The sequence below is a fragment of the Nicrophorus vespilloides genome, unplaced genomic scaffold (genome assembly GCF_001412225.1).
Source record: "Nicrophorus vespilloides isolate i.1.1-1 unplaced genomic scaffold, Nicve_v1.0, whole genome shotgun sequence".
NCBI lineage: Eukaryota > Metazoa > Arthropoda > Insecta > Coleoptera > Silphidae > Nicrophorus > Nicrophorus vespilloides.
In genome coordinates, this window is record NW_017099872.1 from 53427 (window position 1) to 74666 (window position 21240).

The 21240-nt window shown below is 40.9% G+C and overlaps 2 protein-coding genes across 7 annotated transcripts; both read right to left on the reverse strand.

Moving 5' to 3' along the window:
• Positions 1 to 1515: 1515 nt before the first annotated feature.
• LOC108565931 (PHD finger protein rhinoceros) lies at positions 1516 to 12092 on the reverse strand. 3 transcript variants are annotated; one of them, XM_017925608.1, is made up of 5 exons: positions 11284 to 12092; positions 10511 to 10560; positions 10341 to 10448; positions 9947 to 10263; positions 1516 to 9499 (listed from the first exon to the last, which is right to left on the reverse strand). In XM_017925608.1, the coding sequence occupies exons 3-5, from the start codon at positions 10404 to 10406 to the stop codon at positions 1576 to 1578; spliced, it is 8307 nt and encodes a 2768-aa protein (XP_017781097.1). In that variant the 5' UTR covers positions 10407 to 10448; positions 10511 to 10560; positions 11284 to 12092; the 3' UTR covers positions 1516 to 1575. The 3 variants fall into 3 exon arrangements, with proteins under 3 accessions (XP_017781097.1, XP_017781095.1, XP_017781096.1); XM_017925606.1 differs by having other exon boundaries at positions 10326 to 10448; XM_017925607.1 differs by having other exon boundaries at positions 10326 to 10448; positions 11065 to 12092.
• A 1822-nt stretch (positions 12093 to 13914) lies between these two features.
• On the reverse strand, positions 13915 to 20473 carry LOC108565937. Of its 4 annotated transcripts, none has more exons than XR_001891194.1 (5): positions 19567 to 19963; positions 15590 to 17965; positions 15291 to 15523; positions 15092 to 15211; positions 14277 to 14355 (listed from the first exon to the last, which is right to left on the reverse strand). XR_001891194.1 is itself a non-coding variant. In XM_017925619.1 (4 exons), exons 2-4 carry the CDS (start codon positions 17919 to 17921, stop codon positions 14173 to 14175), a joined length of 2748 nt encoding a protein of 915 aa, XP_017781108.1. In that variant the 5' UTR covers positions 17922 to 17965; positions 20372 to 20473; the 3' UTR covers positions 13915 to 14172. The 4 variants fall into 4 exon arrangements, 2 of the variants coding, with proteins under 2 accessions (XP_017781108.1, XP_017781107.1); XR_001891195.1 differs by having other exon boundaries at positions 14341 to 14355; positions 15088 to 15211; XM_017925619.1 differs by lacking the exons at positions 15092 to 15211; positions 19567 to 19963 and adding an exon at positions 20372 to 20473 and having other exon boundaries at positions 13915 to 14355.
• Between the last annotated feature and the right edge of the window lie 767 nt (positions 20474 to 21240).

Below are 21240 nucleotides of genomic sequence, written 5' to 3' on the forward strand. Positions count from 1 at the left end.
GTGTGTGTAAAGTAGAAAAAAGAACGAAATAGATTTTCCGTTTCGTAACATCATTTTAAGTGTAGTAAGTCTTATCCACTTTACTGCATTCAATAAGTTTTAATTCGTTTCGAAATCTTGCACAACAGACAAATGGCTTTGTGTTGTTGCATTGATCTCTTCTCTTCCAGATACCGGCCACCTCTGCATCCGCTCCTCAACATCGTCAAGACAAGAAAACACACACACGCACGCACGCACATACACACACACAAAATAAAAAAAGAAAATTATAGAAAATAATAATTTAAAGACAATAAAAATTGGTAAACAAATCGGAACATCAATTGAATTTCTATTATTCATCATAATATATATAAAAAAAAAACAGGTATAAAAATAAAATATCTTAAGAAATATATAATAATATTTTGCGTTTCTTCGTTCACTTTCTTTTGTTTAAGTAAAGAAAATCATCTTTCCGTTTGTTTGTTTGTTTTTTTTTTCTCTTCTTCTTCTTCATCTATCCTCTCTCTCTCTCTCGCGCGCGCACGTACAAAAATAATTACACGTTAAAAAAATACTCGCAATAAAGTTAAATTACAATAATAATAATAATCATTAAAAAAAAAACAATTTGTACAAAAATAATATTAATAATAATAGTAATAAAAAATCTCAATGGCTTTCACAACAACACAAATTATTTAATTAAGAGAGAGAAAAAAAAAATTAAAAAAAAAGGAAAAGGAAATAATAAATTAATAAATTGCACTCACGCAAGCCATTTGTTCTGTACAAATCTTTTCTCCGTTTTCTTTTCCTCCGTTCGATCAGTTTCAATTACATAGTTTACTTGATTCCTTCTTTCTTCGCTTCTTATATTTTTCTTTTGTTTTCCGATGAAACTCTAATAACGATTCCTAGCTATCAAAAATTGTCAACACTTGAGTTAATCATTTTTCAAATGAAATGAATATATATATATATATATATAATATATATTTATAAATTACTATCTTCTTCTTCTTGCTTTTTTCACCATCATAATCATTTGTCAATAATATATAGTATATATATATATATGTATGTATGTAATAATAATAATAATTATATAACTTACAGTATGTACAAAAATATGAATACATAATCTTGTGAATGTAATTGACTTTTTGTACAACGAAATCAAAGACATGCACATGAATATACTACAATAATTAATATATAATATACATATATAATCCTTTGTTTTATGTATATATATATATATATAACATAGCTAAAGTTTCCGCTTTACTATGCTCTCTTTCTCCAATACTTTTCTTTTTCATTCAATTGATATTTAACACACGTGTACATATATATATATATATTATATATGAACATTTATATATGTACAGGTAATTTCTCAACGAGATGTGGAAGGTAAGTGGAGCTAAAACAGGTGGGAGAAAATAGTTACTGTACATAAAGAAGAGGATAGAGATAGAGAGAGAGTTCACTTCCACCTAAAATTAAAATAATAATTAGTTATATAAAAAAAAAAGATGTTGTATTTACACAATAATATTTCAGTTCTAAATATAGTACACATTATCATCTAACTTCGCAGTCCTTGTTGATGGGCAGGGGGGGCGCGGCCTTGTGGACAGGAAGCGACGGCAGCGGCGGCGCCTCCGAGAGATTCACGGTAGCAGTCGTAGTTGTGGTGGTGTTGGTGTTGGTCGTCGCGTTGGGCGTAAATGAGGGCGGAGCTTTCTGCACATCGATGGGCGGAGTCTTCATCACGTAGCCCGATCCCTCCTGGCACCTAGACAACTTCAACTTAATCGGAGTCACTTTGTTAACACCTTCTGTCCTTTCACTATCTTTATTGCTAACACCGTCCACATCCTTGTTTATAATCTCGCTGTTGCACTGCTGATCCGCAGACACGTCCACACTGCTAGTTCGATCCGAGTCCGTCTTTTTACCGAAACGGATTATCAACTTCGGCGCACTCGATCCGGAGTTCGCGATAATTTGTACTTCCTGCTTTTTCTTCTTCTTGCTCTTTTTATTGCTCTTGTCTTTCTTTTTCTTCTCCTTCTTCTCCTCACCGAAGTCGGCCATCACCTTCTTCCGGAACTTCATGCTTTCACGTTTCAGGTCTTCGACGCTAGGCTTCGCAGCCGCCGCCGAAAGTCGTTTCTTTGGCGGTCGAATCCTGTCCTTCTTGTCGTCCACCTTGCTACCACCGACGATACTATTCCCGCTGATCTTGATCTTCAATTTGGGAGTCGTCTGCGAGGGTCGCGGTGGTCGTCCCCTCCTCTTGTTGCTGTCGTTGATGCCGCTGTTGTTCGAACCGATACTTCTCCGCCTCTCCATCGAATTTTCATCGTCGAGCAGAGATGTGATTTCCAGCTGGCGCAGCTCCCTGGACAGTCCTGGCCTGGCAGGTTTCTCCTTCCTCGGTTTCGTCTCGAAGATATCATCGGAACTTGTCCTGTAATCCCTGTAGTCTTCCTTTGTCGGAATGCTGGTCATGGAAGCGACTGCCTTGGGAATCGTGATGATGGTACGATTCAGCGAGGGCTGCACGGGCGTCGCCCTGTATCCTCCAGCTCCATCGTCAGTGTTCCTCTCTTGGGAGCAGTACTGTCGCAGCAACTCCTTCTTGCGCATCCGTCGCAAATTAGTCGTGCCAGAATTAGCGTTCATGTTGCAAATCGCGTTGTTCGAAACGGTGATTGGCGGCACCATTGGCGTCAACATATCACTGCTAACTGGTGGCAACGGCGTCGACGTGTAATTCGCGATGGGACCCTTAATTTTCACCTTCAGCTGATTTCGTGAATCCGACAAGGACACTTTGATGTTCGAAACTTCTGGCATTTGTGGTTCCTCTGGTTTCTTCAAGCTGGCGGTGAGATCTTTCTGGAACTCCTTCTCGAACAACTCATCGATATCCTCGTGTTCGGGCTGCTCGGCCGTCCCGGATCCGAAAGCGCCCAGCATGTTGGTCTCGTTGAACTGAGGCGTGTCGAAGGTGCTGCTATACGTTCGCATATCTACGGGTCCGGGTAATACTGGTTGCACTATGCTAGGGAATGTTTTGTGCTCTTCGACGGGCGGTTCCGGGCTCGGCTGCTTGGAATTGTCTTCGATGATGGGCGTCGGTGGCCTCAACTCGCTGAGATCGGTCGTAGTGTAAGAACGCGTTTTGCTGCTACTGCTGCTCGGACTCGTGAATTTCGGTGATTCCGACGAATCCCTAGAGATCATCAGCTCTGCCGACTTCTTGTCATGCACGTCCGCAGACTTTCGACGCTCCCTCATCGTCCGCAGATCGCCCATCTCGTTAGGCATCTCATCCTCGAAGTCGAAATCGTAAACGGTCCCGACGAGCTTGTTGTGGATCGTGCTCGTGTTCGAGTAATTGAAGTCATGATGATGATGATGTGCTGCCGCTCGACCTCTACCTCGCCCACGTCCTCTTCCGCGCGACTGCGATTGGTTTCCACGACCCGAGGAGGACTTGTTGTTCGTTCTCTTGTTCTCGCGTCCACGACCAGTGCTATGCTGCTTAACCTCCTGCTGTCGCGGACTCTTCGCCGGACTCTTGCTCGGTGATTTGCTTTGCTGCGAACTGAATCTGGCCGACGTCCGAGTTGGCTTGCTGGGAGACTTCTTACCCACTGAACTGTTAGACTTAACGGACGGATTCGGTGAAGGTTCTACGTGGTTCGGTGTCAAGTTACTCAAAGCTGGAGCAGGCAAAACTTCTTCCACCGTTGCCGGAGGTGGTGGCGGAGCTGCTACCTCTATCGGCACTTGCAATGGCTGTATTTGTAATTCTTGTTGTTGCTGTTGCTGCTTCGGTAGCTCGTCTTCCACTGGCTGCATCTGTTCTTGCCGAGGTTGATGTTGATCCATATGCAGCTGTTGATCTTGTTCTTGATGTAGTATTTGAGGTTGCAGTTGATGCTGCTGTATTTGTTGCGATTGAATCGGTGGATGCAGTTGCTGCGATGGAGTTGGTAGATGCATCTCTTGCTGCTGCTGCTGCTGCTGTTGTTGGTGTTGTAGTTGCTCCGTTTCTTTGGGAGTGGCGAAGTTGAGCATCGACGCCGTCAATTCCATGTTACGTTGAGACGTAGTAAACGCGGCCGGCGTGAAATGGATCGCCTCGACGTTGGGTTTGGGCAGGGGAGGTATCACAGAATGAGATGTCGGAAATGAGGCTCCGTATGTTGGAGGAAACATGCCCGCACCTGGAGAGGGAAATGGGATTTGAGCATTAATATTGGAGGCGGGAAGCAGGCTGACCGGAGTACTGACGAATTGCGATGATTCTGGGAATTGGGAGAACGTGTCCAATGAGTTCGGCGGATACGGCAGTATATTGAAGGACATTCCATCCATGCCGGAGTGCGGCATCATAAGTGCAGGTGGTCGTTTCAACATATCGTCTTCGGTATTGTTGCGGCGAGAGGTGTTACTGACCGTGGAAGCAGCGGAGCTCGAGGAGGATCGCCGTTGCGGCATCATCTGGCTTTCGTTCCACTTAGCTTGCGGATGCATATCACCGTAAGGACTAGGACTCGGCATGCAATCCATCGACGCTGGATCCAGGAACGGTGTTTGAGTTACCCTTCTGTCCATGATACTCGGCGAGTCGCTCTTCAGCAGATGATCTTCTGTCGGTGGTGCAGTTCTCATTGCGTTATGGTCATCATAAGACTGCATGTATGATGGCATGATATCCCTCATCGGCTCTTCAACACGCTGCGTAACAGCTTGATGGTAGTTATCGCTGGGTGGTACCCATCGTTCATCAGCTTGGGCCATCGTATTCAGGTGTTGCTGCTGCACATCGGGCACATTCTTTTCTATGTTCAATTGCGCCTCGCAATTATTAATGATTTTATTGTAATCCTCTTTCTCCTCCTCGTATTTATCGACATGTGACACGTCCATTCGCATCTCTAGATTCACGTGAGATACCTCTTTATTGCTTTCATCTTTCGGCGCGATGGGTTCGATCACATGATTAGGAACAATCTGCTCGGAAAAGTCTAATCTATCACCTTCGTTCTTTGTACTTGAAGACACGCTGGCAGAATCGTCCACGTCGTAACCAGTTGACTTTTTGCTCAAACCAAGCCGCAGCTTTTCCACAAGGAATAGCGTTTCTCTCGCACTGTCCTCCTTAGAATCCTCTTTGAACAGACTGGAATTGACCACGTTGAATCGCAGCGGCGCGTTTTCGATCTCTTTGTCTTTGCTACTGACGATGCCAAAGTTTTCGTCCAACATGATGTTAAAGTCCGACAGCATTTCGGAATCCTTGTCGTGCGGATTCGGCGAAAAGATCGATTGAACTTTCAGTGGACTTATATCCATTTCAACGTCCTTATTCGCAAGCGCCTGATCTTGCTTGAAAATGTTATCCAAGCTAATATTATTGCAACCCTCTTTCGGAGCTTCCATAAATGCGTTATGATTGTTGATTGTATGTTCTGGTGATTTAATCTGGTTCGCTTTCGAGATTCTATTAGCGAAGATGTCATCGATGCTGCATCTACTTTTACTTTTAGGGGATTTCTTTTTAAGCTCTTTATTCTCCTTGATCGGCGATTTCTGCAATTTCTCTGGTAGCCTCTCCGGAGACTTCGCCAAAATTTTCTCCGGTAACTTTTCAACCTTTCCAGACGATTTCATCATATTTTCTGGAGATTTCAATCGCTTCTCTGGCGATTTCATGTTCTTCTCCGGCGACTTTAGGATTTTTTCCGGTGATTTCAACAGTTTTTCCGGTGATCTTAATACTTTTTCCGGTGATTTTGTCAATTTTTCTGGCGATTTTAATATTTCCAGTGGAGATTTGCACCGTTTCTCGGACGATTTATTAAGTTTCTCCGAAGATCTACTTCGTTTGTCCGGAGATTTGTTAAGAGATCTATGTATATTGTCTGGGGATTTGATAGATTTATTTAGTTTTTCTATTGATTTGTTAAGTTTGTCCGGCGATCTGTTCATCTTCTCAGATGACCTATTCTTGTTCGATTTATCGGATTTCCTTTCGGGCGAACTGAATAGTTTATTTAATTTGGATTTATTTGTCTTGTTGCTGGCAGCTTTGCGTTCCAAAATTTCTTTCTCTAAATTGCCAATGGCATCCACTTCGATAGCTTCCATCAACTTCTTATCCGTTTTCCTAACCGGAGAGAATAACTTTTCGGCGGTGAATCTACTCTTTTCTTTGGGCTCGCTGCTGATGGTGTCCATTTCATCTGATTTTCCCTTTCTGGATTTTTGGTTATTGGAAATTGGTGCATTTCTTTCAGGCGAGGCCTGACGCTCAGCGATATCTCCAGACCCAACATCAACATCTCTGATCCGATCACCCACATTGGCAACTGATCGAGGTCTTCCTCTCGATGATCTGGCTTTCCCTCGTCCTCTGGAATGCTCTTCCCTTTCAATAGCAGCGATCGATTTTTTCTCTGTTGAGCTTTTTCTACCAGGCTTATGGGATGGTGTAGATACGGTTGTAGGCTGCGTCGGTTTTGCAAGCTGCTTGGGTGGAGGCCGTGGGGGCTCTTTCTGTTCGGCGCTTTTTCGTTTAGGAGAGGGCGGTCTGCTAGAATCGCTCGAATCGGATGAACTGGATGATGCCGCGGACTCGGCTGCCTTGTCAAGAAAGGGCCAGTCTTTGGTTCCAGTTCGTTTCGTCTGCTCACGAGGAGAGACGGAACATTCCGATTGCTCCTTCTTGGCTGGACTCTCGTCCTCACTGTCAGAGCTCGAACTACTGGATGAATCGCTGGAAGAACTGGAAGAGGAAGACGTGCTGCTGTTCGAGGAAGATTTGCGTTTGCTTTCGACGACCTTTGCAGGTTTAATGATCTCTTGTGGTTCCTTACTTTTAACCTCGACTTCCTTCTTGAAAATCTCTTTCTTCTTCTCCTCCAGAGGATCTTTCTTTGTTTTCTCCTCGGAAGCAGCTGGAGGTGCTTGTTCGGCCGGGTTCGGTTTACCCATGCCACTTTTAATATGCTCAGCAGCTTTCTTAGCCGCCTGTCGTTGTGGAACGTAAGCCAAAATATCTTGTTCGTTCTTATCAATTTCCTTCTCAATATCAAAAACATCTTCTTTCTTGGATTCCTTCTTGGATGTCGTATCCTTAACTTTTTCCTCTTTTTTCTCGTCCTTCGGAGGCCTCCCCACTTTACCCTTGTTCTTATACGGTCTCTCCTGTTCATCCTTATCATTGGAAACTTTGCTTTCGACTTCCACGCTCGGCGGCGGCGCCGTAGCAATAATCGGTGTTTCTTTGCTCACGCGATTTCCGGTGTTAGATTTAAGATTTTCGGATGCCTTCTTCGCAGCCTGCCTCTGGGGCACGATGAGATCAGACGGATCAAAGTCCTTCTTTTTGACGTCTTTCTTTGAGTGCATCTCCTTATTACTTTTCTTCTTATTATTATCCGGACTACTTTTATTAGGACTTTTAGACGTAGAAGGTTTATTGGAGAACTCTTTGACGGCAGCTTTGGTACGTAATTTGCTCTGGGATTGTGAATCACTGGCAGCGTTCGACGATTTGTCATCATTTCGCATCGAAATATCGGAACTGTCGCTGTCCGAGTAGATGGCCAAGTGCTTTCGCTCTGGCTTTTCGACCGCCTTGATTGGCATCAATTCATCGCTATCACTACCAGAAACGCCAAACTCCTTTTCGAATTGTTTTAAGCTCGACAGTTGAAGATCCTTTTTCACCGGCTTAATGTCATCCTCACTGCTACTAACCAGTTTGATGCGATTCGTAATACTGTTGCGTTTCTTTCGGCGCTCCGCAGACTTGCTATTCTTCGTCGGAGACGTTTTCTTCTTGGAAAATGGTTTTTCGTCTTCCGAGCTGCTGTGGAAGAGGTTCTCTTTATTAACCTTTGGTTTTTCTTCGTGGCTGCTGTCACTAGACAGACAATCGTACAGGCTACTACTACTTCTCTTCTTAGAAGATCCATTGATGAAGAACTTCTTGTAGGAGTTGTTTTTAACGTCCTTAAATATACCATTGACTTCCGGTTTCTTTTCGTCGCCAGAATCATGAGGCGGCGACTTCAGGCCGGCTATCCTCGCCAGGAGCGTTTCAAAAGTGGCATTATATTCCTCGACCGGATCGTTCGAATAGAGCTTATCGTAGATCGATGGGACATGGTTGGCCTCCAAGACTGCTTCCACAACGGTCGGAGCTAAAGAGTTGCCACCCTGTTGCAAGACAGCCACCTGCTTGTGAAAGGTTTGCTCGCGCATTTTGAAGAATGATCGTGAGAGTTTCTCGCGTCGGCTCACCATATAGCACAAGTTCCGAACACGCTCCAAGTCTTGCCTTAACTGCACAAATGTCTTCATTTTCTCCAAATCCGCTTGCTCCTGCTTGTGTGAGAGCATATCCACGTCTTCAGACTTCGGAGGTAGCAGCGGCTTGTTGTGTCCCGCTTTCCGCTTCAACTTCCAATAATTGTATATGTATTGCAATGCCTCCGAGTCGATATCGATGTGTACAGCGATGTCCTTCGAGCTTACGTGCTTAAAGAATTCCGCTTCGATCTCTTGCAGACGGGCAGCTCTCGCCTGGTTTTTCTCTTCGGATGTCATGTCTTTCCGTTTTTTGCGCTTGCAGTCGTCGTCGTCGGATCCGGAGCACACACTCTTCTCCTTTTTACTGGACTTTGAATGTTTCTCGCAGTAAGAACGCAACTTGACACCGTCGTCGGCATTCTCATCCTCTATGATCGCCCTCATCTCCAGTCCATGTTTGAATGCGCACGTCACATGATAAGCAGTCTTACACGTCTTCACCGAACACTGAATACACGCACCGACACGCTCCCGACACAGTACACAGATCAACGCCCATCGGCTGTGAGGTATGCTGGAGATCTTCGTGATTGGTTCCATTTTCTCAACACACCCTATGCTCACCTCCGGTATCCAGAGAGCACAGGATACGTGCGCCCACTTCTGTCCCGATCGCGTGCACTTCATCGCGCCACCCTTGTTCGGACACAGAACGCAGTCCGGTCTCTGGGATATCGTGCACGTACAACACAGCCACTGTCCTTCCGGGATTTGGGTGATACCGTAACATGCCTGATGAACGCAGATGTTGCAGCTGTCGCAGAAGACCATCTCGTTGCCTTCTTCACTGTCCGGCGACCGGCACACATCACATATTACATTCTCATCGTATTCTATACCTAAGCCTTCTTCGTTCCTGAGTATTGCTTGAATCTTGTCCCAGCACCGCAACTCCAGCCGTTCCATCACCCGTTCCAATTGGTCCTCCGTCACGGGGCTCAGACCAGACGCGAGCCTCTCGCTATTCACCAGTTTCAGCCACGTAACGTCGCACTCGTCCAGATCGTACGAACACGCCGCCTCCGCCTGAGCCGGTGCCGATGATAGCATGTGCTCCTCCGGCTTAAAGTTGTCATCCTTCGTTATCCGAATGTACTTTGTTTTAGGCCTAAAAATATACGCACGTACAAACACATTGTAAAGTATATTTCCATATACTATAATTGAAAACAACATAATATTCAAAAAGCTATACAAATATATCCAGTCAAACTTCTAACCATCCACCAAAAATGTTTTTTTATATCCAAAACATTACAAAATTTCTCAATTATTTTCATGTTTTATTAATATTTACAAACGCTGTACAGTTTGTAAATGTTAATAATAAATTCGTCCATAATACGAATAAATAAAATAAAACAATGTTTCAGAATAACTCTATGGAAAATCAACTAAATCAAGGAATAAATATTGCAAAATGAAAATATAAAACTTATGTAGAAAGTTTAAAAAAGTAAAATTAAATATTAAATAACAAATTCTAGCGTACCTGAATTACCAACTACAGCTATAACTAAGCAACACAGATAGATTCTCAAACAAAATCACTCACGGTTTAAACTCCTGTATGGGTTTGATGTGAATTGGAGCACAATGAGTCACCGTAACACTGGGCTCAGGCAAAGAATCTGGATTGACAGGCACTTGGACTCCTCGCTCCCACTCCTGCTTCCACTGATCAGTTATCACCCAGTATTCGTCTGCAGCCAGGGGCTCAGAGTCAGGCAGCTTCATAGCACTAATCAGATCTTTGCGGAACAGCTCAGCTGGTGCTTCTGTTGTTGTGCGGTTGTAAATCTTGAGGTCATTCATGGGCCTCCAGGAAGCCAAGGAGGTCGCCTCTTCCTCCTCTTGCGCCGCCGTTGGTCGCTGAAAGCAACAATTTTGGGTGATATTCTGCATAACATGAGGCAGTAGTGGGTGGCACTTACCGACACAACACTAACCTTACGCCTTTTAACAGGAACCGAGCCATCTTCTGAACGGTTAGGCCGTTTCACTCTCTGGGACATCGCACAAAATAGTGCAAGTTTGATAACACTTTACTGCACAACCTAAAATTGAATTGCTTATTATTAGGATACCAATGTTTATGAGGCGGTGTCGATGAGCTTACTACATATTTATCTCCTTAACACTGTTGATAAATGAAGTTGTTGTTTACCTCTGAAATATGTGCAAAAAGAAGTTGCGATTAGCTATACATGTTTGGAAACAAATACAACAAATACATCAATTAGGTTATATTTATATATGGAGACTAAATATACAAACACACTCACTCACACACACACACACACACACATAATCACTTACATTCACAGCTCATACATCTGTAGTACAGTGGTATATATAAATAGTATAGACTATAGAGGTACATGCTTGCATAGTTACACTGATCATCATCATAATACACAGAGTAGGTAGAGATATGTTTTTGGAAAACACCAATGCAGGTCTGTTTTGGGTTTAGTGTGCAGGGGGTAACTACCAAGGCATTAAAAAGTGGATGCACTAAACTACGTATATCTGATTAGTAATGTTTAGCAGCAGGCTGGGGAATAAAAAAAAAATAAAGACTACTCTGTAGTGAGAGAGTGAGTGACTAGCCTATGGCTATGTGCATTAATAGGTTATTGTGGGAGCTGCACTTATCAAAAAAAGGTATACATAGTAACGTTTAGCATGCTCGGCGATCATTATGCATGCATCTCGGGCCCATTATTTCCTCCTAATAGGTGATAATCTTGTAAAATAGTTTGACAAACAGTAAAGGTGTCTCCCATGTCTATACTGTAAACATATCCAGCATTCGCAGTGCACACACTTCCAGCAAGTATCACAGTATCATTATACAAAGCACCACTTAATCCTCGTCAATATTATTACCATTTTCGAGCGGATTTTCATGTTTTTTTCAAGATTTTTCAATGTTTTCTGATAAAATCGACTCCATTAGACTCCATTTGGTAAGCCTAACAACATTGACAGTCCAGATGGCGCCACCTCGTCATATTCGCACCGCACACAGAAGCACCAACTAAATATTCTTCCATCCCTCTCGCACATCCCACCAGAAAGACCGCCGTTGACCCCGCACCAACGACCGACAGCATCAACGTGACCCCGACCTGCGTCCAGCACAAGGACCGTCCCGCGTCGCTTACGACGTCGTCCATCAATTACTAAATTGTAAAACTCTTAATGTCCAAATCGCGATCCCTACCCCTACGTCCATCCCTCTCCTACAAAAACCAACATGTCTACCAGCCGCTGACAATACCGAAACTTTTCCTCTTCAAAGATCCCAAATTTTACACGACAATCAACAATCCGTAATGATCAACAACGAAGACGATTGCATTAATCTCTCTTTTTAATTAATTTACCCCGGTTTGCTTTTACGTTTTTGGCGCCTACGACGAGAGCGGACCTCTGGTCACGTGACACAATAACAAATTTGGCGGTCAATTTCCCCACGATCTCGGGGGGAAAACACCGTTCACCTAATGCCACAAAACGTAGCAGTCATCAGCAGCAGCAGAAACCCTTTTCCGAACCGATACCACTTAATTACTTCGGTAATCGATTCTCACGCATTCCGACCATGCACGTTACGCCCACCATTTAAATCTAGTCGCACATGGAATCGAACCAAAGTTTCGAATGATCTATTGCACGAACGCATCAATTCATCAGCAAAGTTTCCATCCTTAAAAACCAAATAAACAACAATTAAGCAATTACATATTTATTTTTTTCGCAATTTACGACAGTAATTAATTCGCTCCAACAAAGTAAAACCATCAAGGATGCAGCTAAATAATTAAAACAATCGGCTGCGATTCAAAATAAAAAAATTATAAGTTTCGCCAACATGGAAAACCCAAAGTAACTAAGAGTAGTTCATTCTCTCCGAACTTTTCAACTACTCACCTAAATCACTATCATTATTAAACGTAAATCAAAGAGGAATATCATAATTTGCTGCAAAATCTATAACAGTGTATAAACAATTTAATTTACTTTCAGTTTCATCATTACCAACAGTTTACACATCGCATTATATTAATTAAACAAACTAATTTTGAAGCTTTTACCATTCCTCAGTTTTCTAATTACATAATCATTAAAATCAGATTAATATTTTAACATTAAATATTTATTATTGTTATTTAGAACTACTGGTGTAAAGGAACTACTGCGCCAAAGCGCTCGGCACGTTACGGTTGTTCTCTCCGACCATCCACGATCCGAGAAGTAGCCAATCGCGATTTTACCTTATCGATAATTATCGATGCATTTCTCGTTGCGTTGCATACATTTCATTGTGGAAACGAAACTAATTTAGCTTATAATTCCGTCATGGTTACCTAACGTTTTCTCCTCTCGCTCTTCATCAATTGCGCAACTTCGCAGTCATTTGTATCCATTCTCGTTGCAACAATATATAATATTTTATACTAGTGCATTAATTTCAGTTTCATTTCCTGATCACTATTATATTATTACTTACAATCATGTTTACGTATAATTTTCTTAAATTTAATCATTTAAATACAAATGTTAATGTTTATAAACATAAAAAAGTAGAATTCTTATTATTGCAATCATGATGCAAATATAAGTATTACGATTCAATAATAATTAATAATCTTTAAATTTGAATTTCTTGTAAATTTGCGCGAACGTAGAAGTCGTAGGCAACCAACTGTACACGCTCAATAATTTTTTTATGAGAAGACAAGGAACTGTCGGTTTCGAGAAAGCAAATACAGCGCTTTCACTAAATGCCATTTAGAAAATCACGAGCAATAAGCAAAAGAAATGAAGAAAAAAAAAATAGGAAGTGCGTATAATTTATTTAAATAAAGCAATTCATAACGTAATCAATTAAAAAAAAAACACAAAGCCGTTTGTCATCAAAAACGAAACAAAAACACAAGAGGAAGGATAATCACGAGCTGGGGGATGTAGGGGGCTAGATCACAAATTAATAACGATCTCTGCAAAATGCATGTCTTGTGTTTGTGAGCTTGTATATATAAATATAATGTAGAATAATTGTAACAAAACATTGAATAACATTTGATTTCGATTTGTTTCTGTTTAGTAACGTAAATAATAATTTATTTAAAGTATTAACTCTCGTTTTCTTTTCTTTCTTTCTTCCTTTTTTTTTTCATCTCCAAAGAAACATAAACATCGTTTTGCACATCATAATCTCAGAATATATAAAATCACATTGTTTTGTAGCCCTAATTACACAAAAAAAAATCATTTATTCCTTATAACTAAGATTCACATGTATATATTTATATATATTTTTTTGTTTTTTATATTTATAGTAGATGATAATATAAACAAAGTGAAAATTGGAAGTTACAGTATTATTATGATCGTTATTATTACCGTTACAATAACAACAAGGGTGATTTGATTTGAAGAAACAAAAAAAAATACAATAATAAATATAATTATTAATAACAACGTATGATTACTATTATTTTAAACTTAATAGTATTTAATTAACTATGTCAAATGATCGATTAATTTGAAAGCAAGAATATTGCACCTTTTCGTTATAAATATTACTCGATATATAATATAGATAATTATATTATATTGGGTTAAAGGGGGAAAGTGTGTATAGTTTTGATGACGTTGTGAGATGATTGAGAGGATCGGTGATTATGATATGGATATTATGTGGTTTCCTTGTTTATTTATTCTTTTTTTTGAGTCGACGAAAAAGATACGAGGGAAGAAACGGAACAACTAATGATGATGATGATGGAGACGAGGATCCTTCCAGGCGTACCTCAGATTGACGTGGTTCGGGCTCATGTCGCAAGGACTCGGCGTTGGTGGACTGAAGCCCTCGTCCGGCGACAGAGTCAAATCCTCTTCCTCCTCCTCCGAAGACACGTACTGTTCCAACGCTGCTGTTCCATGAAAACTCTGGTTCATACACACACATTAGTCATTCGTCCAATTAAACTTTTGCGAGAAAGTAGTCGAAAATGAAAAGACGCAACAATAAACATATATTATTATTTTTTTTTTAGTTCAAGGAAGGATGGCAATTAATTTCTAATTTTTAAAGTAAAGGAAAAAGTTTATATACCGAAATTAACGAACTCTATTAAAAAATTATACATTTCAAACACGATTTTGGCTAGTTCTAACGCTGTCCCACAAAATACGTAACGGTCAGAAAGACTTCCATTTACGTCTCATGACCTTGATAGAATAACAATTGCCATCCTTTCCATAGACGATGATATTATGTACATGGGTGCTTGTGTAATTGCACATCTCCGCTGTTAAATCTTGTTGCATTTGTTAAGTGCGCAAAAAAAAGAAAACAAAACAAACGTGAAACCGTGTTGTATTTTTGTTTTTAATTCGTTTAATTTAACTTGCCATTTTAAGCTTATCACCAGCAATTCTCTAGTCGCTCCGACCAAATCATCCTTTGAACATTTAGTTAGTAAAGAAAGAAGAAACACGCACATAATTAATGCCAAAATCATAAGTATTTCTCGTGGCTTTTTTTTTTATAGTTTTGTCGCAGAGATGATGTAATGATGAATGAATCATGTTAGATAGAAATGAATGTATTCTTAATCGAGTCAAGCATTATATCAACCTGTTAACTTTCTGTTAATGCGATTGAAAGAAGAAACTTACTTACATATAATAAATACCATCACCGTTTCGTATTTTATTTTTTTTTAACAAAAAGTATATATAGATATCTCGGATACTAATCTCTATAGGAACACGGCTATAGAGTATTGTACCAAGAGTTTAACTAGAAAAACGAAGGAACACCAATTTATTCGTTTACCAACACCTGGACGCATGAAGATGCATGAAGTAGAGAGACTCACCTGCGATCGATGCACGGAGCTAGAATGTGACGGTGAGCTATCGCAATCCTGGTTAGCTTCGTGATACGATTGCGTCATCGGTGTGCTATTTTTCTTAGCTAATTCGGCTTTTCGTTTACCCTCGGCTGCAGCCTTCCTAGGGTCGTAGCTTTTTCTGCGCTTCCAGTTCTGAAAATCCACCTCTTTACTCGTCAGCGACGAGTTGCTCCTAGGTCCAGACGGTTTTTTACCAACTGAAATAAAATAAAATTGGACATTTTATCATCTTCATTAAGTTTATGTTTATCATACTATATTACCTGGTATTTCTTTTCGGATCGTCTTCTGCGAATTCGTAACTGGAGGCGGTTTGTTCGTTCTCATGCTGAAGCGGCCGGTGTCGGTCCTGGAGAAGACTTGCGGTTTCGGTGATGGTTTCGTCGCTAGATTGCCGATCTTCTGCGGCAGTTTGACCTCGGCCTTAAGTTGGACAGTCTTCGGTTTGGAGAGGTTCTGTAAGTACTTGCTTTGGACCTCGTTGGAAGAGACCTTCGGTTTCCTGTCGACGGATATCGCCCTCTCCGATCTGATGTGCTCGTTCGGCTGGAACTTTCGGTGCATCTCGGGCGTGTTCGGACACCGCCCCGGAGGCGACTCCGATTCCAGACGGCCACGCCTCAAGCTGAACGCGCGATTGTACCGTGTATTTGTGATGTCCTTTTTCCTGATGTTATGCTTCAAATCCTCTTCCGAGCTCGATTCCGTCTCACCAAACTGGTTCCTATCCATTCTGTGATCGGCGTGTCGTATGAGCATCGATGATCGCATTGTCGCCGTCGACGAGGACCTCTGGATCGACCCATTTCGTCCCAGGTTCGGAGAATTCCGTATGTTGCTCTCCTTCTGCGTGATGTTTGAACACTTGGTGTTGATGTGGTTTTTCGTCGAGAAACTGCTCGACCTCCGGATCGGACTGTTGTTTGGAGAGTTCTGGATCTTGTGCACTTTGCCATGGGAATATTGATTCAACACGTTGGCGTAAGATTGATCAATAAAGTTCTTATTCTGAAAGTGCTCCAGTTTGTTCGTCTTCATGTTTCGGTCGTCCAGCGAATTGTGTCGGATGTGCGTCGGCTTCTTAAGCAAATTTCTCGCATCGTTATTCAAATATTTGGTTTCGTAATTGTCGCAATCGTTGTCGCTGTTCTCCATCGAGAGCTTCTGCTGCAAGGAATTCAATAAACACTGTGTGGGCCTCAAGTACGATTCCGTCTCTAAGCTGCTATCGGACAAGTCCACGTTCAGCGAGTTCGAGCTGGTCCTGCTGCGCGGCCTCGACGTGTGGATGGGTGACGGAATCTTCGTAGGCGAATTTTTGCCGGACATGCCACCAATGCACGGCGGTAAATTGACCACTTTTCCCACAGACACATTGGTTTGTACGATCTCTTCTTGCAAAGCGTTCTTAGATTTAATATTGTTTATAGTCTGCGGTACGTTTTCACTTACTAGCACTAGGTTGGCGCTCAGATTTCTCCTGAGCGGTTTCAGTTCGTGCACATCTTTGGGAGCATCCTCCTCGTTATTCGAAATGTACGTCTGCACTTGTATCTCCGATTTGGCTAAACTTAACTTGCGCCTGTTTATCCTGTCGCGTTCCTCTTTCGTCCTGAAAGCACCGCTAGACGTGATCGAAATTATGTTGCCGTGATCAGCCTCCTTCTCGAGGCCGATCCCTGTGCGAGCTTTCGGACTAGGCATCATGATCTTCGAGAACGTACGGTTCGTGCTCTCCATGAAATTCACCGGCTTCGGCTCACCTTCGTATTGCATAATCGAGATGTTTTGCGTGGGCGAGACGATCGGAGAAAGCTTGCTCGGCTGATTGTTCTGTGCAAAGGACAGCGTCTGCGGTTTCTGGACAGGCGTTGGCGCCTCTTCCTCCACCGGAGTTACCTCCTGCTCCAGCGTGGCCAAACTCTGCACGTACTCCTGCGTCTTCCTGAACACCGAGACCTCCTCGATCTCGAATTTGTGATCTATACTCATGCGCGCCTTCTGCTCCTCGGAGTAGTTGTCCGCGTCCAGAGTGTACGTTCCCGCATCGCTCACCGCATCTGAAATATCGAAATCGAATTCCGTACCCTCCACAAACTCATGGACGTCATTCTTGTCCGGACTAGATAATCGTCTGCAATCCTCGAGCAGACTAGGTGAAATTTGTTCTTCATCTTCAATGCTTCCGTTCTTAAGATCCTCTGGACTGGAGCACTGGAATTTGTCGGTGGTCGTGTTCTTCAGCGGAAGTTCAAGCTTCAGCATGTTGAGGCCGCGCGTGCTCTTCTCCATGGAGGACATGGCGTTTGGCAATTCCGGAAGGTAATTTGATTTGCGCGGCAGATTTCCACTCAGACATTGGGGCGGCTTTTTGATTGCGGTGGTCGAGGTAGAGGCGTCCTCGATTTTGGACAGTGATTGGCCCCTGCGATGCTTCTTCTGGTACTTCTCCACCATCGATTTCAGTCGTTGGTTGTTGATGGACTTTTCCTCCCCAAAGTCGATGGTGAACGCCAAAGGTTTCGGCGACTCCGGCACTTTCTCACCTTCATCCGTGGACGACGGCGGCGACAACACTTCCAACGTTTCGTCCATTATTGACCTTTCCGCAGGAGCGACTCACAACACACCCATTAACGCTGAAACAGGCAAGGTGAACGCAAAAAAATATATGTTAGTTAATTAATTTCTCTGCATTGTTGGTATAAGCTATGTAGCATGACTATTAATTAATTTTATCGTATAAGGAGTGATAACGCACTTCATTCTAATACTAATAATTTCATTCAAAAAAAAAACTCACAATAAATATGATGCACACACTTTACAAACCATACATTGTATATCAAAAAATATGAATGAATGATATCTTCTACTTGTCCAGAAAAAAAAATAAACAGTCAACAATGATGTTTTGAAAAACATTGCATACGTTTTAATATCGTAAATTAATCCATTAACGCAGACGATAACAAACATATCTCAAACAAAACTAAATATAACAACACTATTAGCCTTAAAAGCCTCATAAAAAAATATCCACTTAACAAAACTAATCACAAGAATTAACGGTAGATAAAGTTCACTGTTCAAATACCCACATTCGATTTAAACAGTTATTCTTCACAACATAAACATAAAATTATAAAATTTCAATCAATCCATATATTACAAAATTCTAACAGGAAAATTTATGCAAATTTTTCATTATCATAAACAGATTACATATGTCTACATTCTTGAAGAACTGATAAAAAAAAATCTAAACACTGATGAGTCACTGGAGTTCTTTTTCAATAATAAAATAAACTATTTCCTATTAGACTTTTAGCATATTTATTATTTCCTGAACAGTTACTTCAATAGTATTTATTTAGGACTCACAAATTAACACTACAATTACGACTTTCAAAATACCAGTGAAGGTAATAAAACAGTTGTTATTCTTGGAATATATCAAAAATAATGTAATTCTAGAATTGTGAAAGTTTCTTGTTATGAATATTACTTGTTAAATCTAATATCAATATAATGGTGGAAATATTAATTATTACTAATTTTTGCAATAAACATTATTTTCGAGAATCATTAATTAGATAAAGTAATTTCCAAAAATTCTATTATAACTGGTTTTCCACTAAGCCCAGCAAACTGAATAATTTCAGGAAGGAATTAGCATGCATGCATGCAACAGCCCACAGTGATTAAATCATCAGCAAATGTGGAATTGCACACAGTTTCTTGTTTCTCAAACAGAATTTTGCATAGGAGTCTCAATTAGTAGCAAAATATGATCCTTGCAAAATAAATTTTTTGGTGCTGAGTGAATCACTCGAGCTATAAATAAGGAAGGAAAAGCCATTGAATCCGAATATGGCTTTAACAGTGATTCAACTATGCATGGAATTAGTTTAAGGATTGAGGTGTTAAAAATAAAGTCACCTCCCTATAAGTGGCAGAGGAAACCCCCAAGGGGTATGCTATATATATATGCATATGTATGTGTATCCATGCAAAGCAAGAGTGTAGATTGAAATACGTTTAATCTGAGATCATTTAAAGATAGAATTTGATTTATTTAAGGCGATGAAGGAGGCTGCGGTCGGAATCCAATTAGAAATTTGTTTGTTGGAGTAGGCTGCGGCCTGAGAGGTTAGCTATCGTCGTACTTCATTTTTTTTAATTTTCTGGTTCTCGCGACTGGCGTTTAGAGGTTATAGGGCGACACGAACGGACTTACCAGCAGAACCAACGAAAACTACCATTCAACGTCGAACAATACACATTTTAAAACCAATTCCAGCTCGAACCGTTTCCATCCAACTTTCAACTCCACAAAGAAAACGAAATTTTGACATCTGTTAGCACCACCACCACCACCATCGTTTTTGACAGGTGACACAACACTGGCTGGCTGGATGGGTGTTATCTTCTGCTGTGATGTCGCACTCCACTCTCTCCCTTCGAGCAGCAATTTTGCGCGGAATTCGATGAAAGCCAAAAAAAGAAGAAGGTGTTTCACAATGCGCTCTATTTCTGTTATTGTCGCGTTTCCCTTGAGCGCAGGTTAATTTTAAGCTAAAGATATAAAAATAAAAGTCCGAATTTATGCGTTTAATTGATAATTATGTATGTAGGTGAGGCCACCTTCCAATTCCGATGGTTAACTGTAACTGCGTTTTCCCTTTTCACAGAGCTCCCGGGTCTAGTGTGCGTGCGTGCATGCGTTTTTGTTTCGGAGGGATAAGGCTTTCTTTGTTTTCGAAGCCATTGTTGATCCTCGAATGCAGTCATATGTATTAAAAGAAGCGAACGTTGTTGCTCCTTGTTCATTCATTCTTTTACGTACAAAAAACCATCAAGGATACACCTATGAGTAATGCTTTTCGAGAGAGACATCCGTTCGTTCGGTGGATCGCATGGTCCGATGCGCAGCTTTCCAATTACAATTTTCAATTTCCAGAAAATCTGGCAAGCGCAGACAACAAACAATAACAAACGGTCTTTTCAAAAAATAGTAAAACTAACGATAAATGCGAACTTACCTGTGAAAAATGGGCAATTAAATTAGAGTACATTGATGAATCGTCGAAAGAACGTGCCACTATTTTCGTTTCGAATTAATTCCGTTTAATTAAACGGATGGCACGCGCAGATAATAATTGGCAAATGTATTCATTCAAACACAACGGTGTCGCGACCGCTACTAACTAACTAACTAAACTACTTGCAAACAAAGTAACTGGAATGACTACGAAATTGATTTCCAGACGCGTAATGTTCCTCGACAATTGATAGGTTTTTCGAACCGCTCACAAAACGATGCACCTGCAAAAAGGTTCTTCTGTAATGCACACCTCTACGTAATTGCAAAAGCTTTCTACTTAATCATCTTATAATTATTGTCGATTAATGCAAACAATGAGCTAAGAAAATTGGAGAAGCAAGCGTTTTCAACACAGCCAATTCACTTTATGACATACACGCGTTAATTATCGTACAAGTACGTAAAGATATGGTAAGATCTTTATTTGAATATTTAAATTTAAATATAAATAATTAAAATGCAACGTGAATTTGGTTGCCTATAATAATGCCAATCAAATTATAGTAATGTTCAAAGTTCAAAAAAAAAACTTATCGGATATCAAATTGTATAAATAACAAAGAACGACATTATTAATTTAAGAGTATATATAAATTTACGTTAAACTGAAACACTTTTCCATTAATCAACAACTTATGTTCAGTAACCATTTGCACTTATAATAAGAGGAATTATCTATTTTTTTGCTTTTTTTCTATGACTAAAGTAATAAATTATTATTGTTATTATGTTATTCAATATTTAAACCAATAAGATTTTGAATATTACTGTAAATTTACCAAATAAAGTACGATAAATCAATGCACC